At 35.8% G+C, this 6,000-nt stretch overlaps 1 protein-coding gene across 1 annotated transcript; it reads left to right on the top strand.

The window, feature by feature from the left end:
• The first annotated feature begins 2,137 nt into the window (after positions 1 to 2,137).
• LOC139484010 (uncharacterized) lies at positions 2,138 to 3,595 on the top strand. Its single transcript, XM_071267731.1, has one exon. The coding sequence runs from the start codon at positions 2,138 to 2,140 to the stop codon at positions 3,476 to 3,478; it is 1,341 nt and encodes a 446-aa protein (XP_071123832.1). The 3' UTR covers positions 3,479 to 3,595.
• Positions 3,596 to 6,000: the final 2,405 nt, after the last annotated feature.

Raw genomic sequence — 6,000 nt, forward strand, 5'->3', positions numbered from 1 at the left:
CCAGAATGAACCATTTATTTCGTTTAGGGGAGAAAACAATACTTAAAAGAAATTAAAAGGCATAAAACGACCGGACAAAGCTTAACCAAAATATAGTAATAGCAATCGTCTAATGCATGAAAGTTGTCTTAGAGCATCAGGATTTTTTGCAAACAAAAAACTTAAAAGATTTTCATATGTAGGACCTTATCCGGCGGCATTGCTTTAAACTCAACTTTGTTTGGCGATGCACATTCTGAATCAATGTGTGTCTGCATGTTTTGTAAGCAATATTTGTAATTCTTATTTTAATTAATAATTGGATAAGATGAAATCAAATCACGTCGATCTGGACTGCAAATTTGATGATTAAAATACATGTACATTTTCCAGGAAAGGACATGATTTGAAAAGAATTGGTGTCGGCCCCAAACTTGAACTGATTAAGAGAAAACCGAAACTGTGCTGATTCAATACTCAAATGTTGCTTTAATAAAGATCAATATAAGTTTGTTGATAAAATTTGCTAAGTTCGCTAAAATGGAGCTGTCAAATTTACATATTTTCCATGAGTTTTATAAATTCGCAGAATTCAAAACACAACAAAGAAACAATGTCTTGACCAGCAAAGACTATTTTTCTGTTGAGTATTATATTTTCTTTGATTTGACTCTCGTATGGCGATTTTGAGGCACTTTGAAAATACCACAAAAATATGGGACCAAAATGTGGCCTTACCGAATCTACTCATTTGAAGATTTATTAAAGAAATCGCATCGAATAGTGTAGTTTTAATGTTTGTGATTTGCTAATTTTGTACTCGGATACATTAAATAAAAAAAAATTAACATAAGACAATAAAAAAAAATCATAAATTCCCAAATTTATTAAAGACTCTACAGTGGCCGCCTGTGCTGTTGTTGTGATTTTCTTAAAAGTCCTTCGACATCAAATTCAAATAAAAACTTTCTGCCAACCAAGATAGTCGCAACGTCCGAACTTTGTTTAACATAGGACCATGTGGGTTATTCATTATAAAAATCTGTTTATCTGGAAATTTTTAATAAATTAGAACTAATCTCATGCAGGTGTAATGATCATTTGATAGGTGCTAATAAGAATTGTATTCGACGGCCTTGCACACCCAACTGGACGGCCACTACTGTCGAATCCTAGCTTAATATACATGTAGGTACCTTTTGAAAATCCGTTAAATTTTTTTATTGTCTAGATTTATTTTCTTTATTGAAACCAAACTTTTGTGGAATGACTATAGGATGGGTAACTCTGATTTTGTATCCGGTGATCCCGCCCACCAATAAGGATGGCCGCGATGTCCGAACTGTGATTCATATATAGGACCCTATGGGAAATTACTAATAACCTTAGGGGGGGGGCTTGGTATTTTCCTAAAAAATATATGAAGCAAGATTTCCACCATGTAACCCAAAAAAACTAATGTTATATTTTGAAGAAACAAAATTACTTGCCGCGCAGTTAAAACAGTACAAAAATATTCGCGCGCTACTCTCAAAAAAATATTCTCTTTCGACAAAAAATCAAGCCCCTCCCCGCTTAACCCTTTTCAATTAAATGTTAAGAATTGAACATAACCGAAGGACGATGACAACAATTTGACTTTCTCACAAGGGCCGGGTATATTTTCTCCTATCTTGAAATGGATTAAAAAGAAATGGATGAAGTCTCAAAGTATAGTCAACAGAGGCCTACAAGAAGGACCTCCCTTTACCTTTTAAATCCCATGTTTTTTTCTTATTCTGGACACAAATTGACAAAAAAAACTTTATGTAACAGGTTTTTTTCCCTTGGAGGGGATGGGATTGGTTACCACTATTTTAATGTGACCTGTACAATACTGCTACCATAAACCTCCTGGACTTTTTTTGAACAGTTATACCCTGAGTATAAGAAAATTGATTTCAGTCCGGGGAGCGTCTGATCAAAATTCTAAACAGTCAACAGAAAATCTAATTGTATCTTTCATCGCCAAAAAGATATCCATATTTGATTTTTTTTTTTCTATCAATTCAATTCATTTAAATAAACACCCCCACGTCTATATAATGGACTGTTCTACTGACTTCAAAGGGGCTAGACACCGCTAACTTAACATCTGTTCACTCAAAGTTACGACACGATGGATACCGTGAGAACGCCAAAACGCTTGTCCATTGAGGATTTTTTGTCATCCGTAAATACTGATCTCCTTCAGTATGTTCCAGATTTAAGGAGGCTTGGATTCACAACTTCATACTACATGAAGTTTTTTCAAGAAAAGGATATTAATGAATTTGCGTCAACTGTTCCCGAGGCACACAAGAGAAATCTACTAAATATGGCAGCAAAGCAGAGAACTCCAAACTCTCACCTCGGACTAGACTGTGACATTTTCAAAGACCGAGAGACAGTGAAGACAAAGAAGGCATTATTCGCGCCAGTGAATGATAACAGCCTACATGGCCTTGGTCAATATGCCATGGATACCAAATGTGAAGACGAAAACACTTTCGTTTACAAAACCCCACTTCAGGAAGAAATGGCTACTTTAGAAGACGAAACTCGTGTTAAACAAGTTGAATTAGAGAGTGCCACTGAATTTCTGGAATCACTTACTACAAAATTTAGTAACCCTCTTATTAATGGGGACAGGAGCCGACAGCAATGCGGATTGTGTCACATGCGTAGTGGACATACTAAAAGAAATTGTCCTCAGGGGCCGTGTGTATCGGCAATGCAGTGCAATGACATAGATAAGCATCCACAAGAGAAGAAACAAGTAAACGACGCTGCCGAAAGTAAAAGACAGTTAGAAAAGGATCTCAGCAAATTTCAGACCGATTTAAAAGCTAAACAGCTGCTAGAGAAGCAAGTGTCGTCATCTTTCACAAGTGTCATCACACCACATTTAGTGAATTCCAACCCTGATGATTACACTTTCAGAAGTAATAGAGAAAACGGAAGACTCTTGAAGTCTCAAAAGATAAATTGTCACAGCTACATCCTTGAGCAACATTACAAAGGGAAAATTCCGTTGGATCTGGAAAGGGAGCGAAAGAATTTCCCCCAAATCATCGAAGAATACTTTAATAAGTTCAAGAGACTAGGAAAAAAAGACGTTCGACAAAATGACCCAGTTAGGAAAAGACTTCAGGAAAATCCAACGTTTAATGTAAAGTTTCCGAAGTTTGGTGACGAATGTTACAATTCAGCTAATACACGACAGGCGCCTACATCTCACACTTTTCCCAATCCGGAAAGTTCTGATCCAAGTAATGGAAGAACACCTGAAAATTGTAACCCTCCTACTGGTTTTTATAACCCACCACATACCCCAAATGACACAAACTTTACATACATGTATGGCTACCAGTCTCAGGGTTCTCAAAATTCGACAGTGCCCAATTCAAACTTTGAAGAAAGAAGTTGTGGAAATCAGAACAATTGTTGGCCTGAAGAAAAGGTTTATTATCATCTGTGAATTACCTAACGTGCCGTGGGAAAATAATGATCGTCGAAGGAATTTTTATTTGATTTTTTGATTTTTTGATTTTTTGATGTGTATTAATTCACCGGGGAGTGACCGGTGACATATTCTGCAAGAGTTTAAAGAATAATTTGAAAATTAATATGTGATTTTATTTTTTTTGAAAATTGATCACTTTTGTTTAGTAAGAATATATTGTTAAATGTCTGTTTATTTCTTCTTGAACATGAAAAAAAAAAAAATATGGGGTAAATGTCAGAGATAACACCTTGACCACGACAGAAAAAAAAACAAGTCTTAAAGTCTCCACAAGACCTTCAACAATATAAAAAAGAAGATGAGGTATGATTGCCAATGAGACAACTATCCACAAAAGACCAAATGACACAAACATTAACAATTATAGGTCACCGTACGGTCTTCAACAATGAGCAAAGCCCATACCGCATATAGTCGGCTATAAAAGGCCCCGATAAGACAATGTAAAACAATTCAAACAAGAAAAATAACGGCCTTATTTATGTAAAAAAAATGAACGAAAAACAAATATGTAACACATAAACAAACGACAACCAATGAATTACAGGCTCCTGACTTGGGACAGGCACATACATAAATAATGTGGCTGGGTTAAACATGTTAGCGAGAAACAAGGTTGGATTTCCAATCCTTGTGAAAAGCTCTAAATCGTGTCAAATAAATAAACGTGTATGCCTAAAATTTACCTGCTCTTACCTGCTGTACATGTAACAAAACATTCAACTCAAAACAACGAAGACAAACCTATGACCACAATTCCTGACTTGGGTCAGGCACAGGAGTTAAACTAGTTCAGTGGTATGCCAACCCTCCCCAACAAGTTGTCAAAGGAAAAATCAATAAAAACAAAAGCAGTAACAGACGAATTACAAAAATCACACAGAAATTCACCCAATCTGCTTTTTGGTAAAGAAATATGGGTTAACAGATATTTGTCATTTCTAACTGAATATTCGTTTATACATGGATGGTTAGACTGCACGCAATTATATATCACAAAAGTAAATACACCAAATACACCTAAAAACATTATCCAGTAGGAAAACCTTTTCAATTATCTTGATTCGAGCGTCACTGACGAGTCTTAAATAGAAGAAACGCGTGTCTTGCATACTAAATTTAGGTCTTGCTCTTTTATGACTTATATTTAGCATTGCAAATTGACATCTGATTTTCATTGGCAAGAATAGGAACAAGAACGAAAATTGGGATTGGCTGGGGAAAGCTGTACATGTGGGGTAGACCAAAATTTACATTCGTAAAATCAAAGCTATATCGTTAGAACGAAACATTTTCATTGCTTAGAAACAGGTGTCAGGGGATCGCACTCCCATGTCTTTGATCTAGGAAGTTTTGGCTACAAACAAAACATGTATTTTATTAAACAAGTGCAGTCCTCTCAATAATAGTATACAGTTTGGTATTTTCATGCACAGACATTTTGAAGATATGAATACTTATTAAATGTTTGGAATAATTCATTGCATTGTATACCGAGTACTATTAATTCATTTTAGACGCGGTATTTCTATAGCTGACAAAGAAGTGTGAAAATTTGGTAGCATTTATACTTCCACGGCCCACCATGCTTGTGTAAATGAAACAACTGATTAAATAGGAACCAAATTTTGAAAGAATCTTGATCGTTTCCAGCCAGTTCTTGAAAATGTTTGGTCGCCACGCTGAAATAAAATTGCCACTTGCCAAATCTCGACATATCTGCTGAAATTACACTTGATTAGTCTCCTTCAAACGTTGAATCCAGCGACTTCGATCCTCAACCAAGACGATTGCCATTATGCATCTTAGTTCAACATCTGACCTTCTTTTCTGGAAAAAGGCACTATTCAAGGCCAAATATGTTGTCAAAAATTCTTACTTTTGAAATCCAGAATGTACACATATAAAAAGTAAGATGTGGTATTATTGCCAATGAGACAACTATCCACAAAAGACCAAAATGACACAAACATTAACAACTACAGGTAACCGTACGGCCTTCATCAATGAGCAAAGCCCATACCGCATAGTCGGCTATAAAAGGCCCCGATAAGACATTGTAAACAATTCAAACGAGAAAGCTTACGTATGCTTTTCTTAAAACCCGAGTTAATTCTGACTTCGTATCATTATTACCAGAGACCCTTTATCAAGAAATAAAGCTGGGATTATCTTTTTGTTGGTAAAGTGGAGTTTTGATGTCCCGGATTGTCAGGTCTCGAAATTTAGGACGTGAAAAAGCCCGCCGGAACTTTGGTTTAAATCTTTCTTTTCCATGTAGAACGGTGTGAATTATTCAGCTTGAAGCAAGAAAACTCTCGATCAAACGAAGGAATCTCTGGTGTTAATTTACCAATTTTTGTCGAAATACACATACAATGTATACATTTCCTCTTGTCCGCGTTAATTGAACAACTTAGTGCTAACAAACATCTAAGGCACGAAACATTTGATTTTCAGGAGAGGAAAAGGGGGAT

Source organism: Mytilus edulis, chromosome 8 (genome assembly GCF_963676685.1).
Source record: "Mytilus edulis chromosome 8, xbMytEdul2.2, whole genome shotgun sequence".
Lineage (NCBI taxonomy): Eukaryota > Metazoa > Mollusca > Bivalvia > Mytilida > Mytilidae > Mytilus > Mytilus edulis.

What these genes read in the sequence shown, in the direction of transcription:
- LOC139484010 (XM_071267731.1), top strand. Translation starts at nt 2,138, where the DNA reads ATGGATACCGTGAGAACGCCAAAACGCTTGTCCATTGAGGATTTTTTG.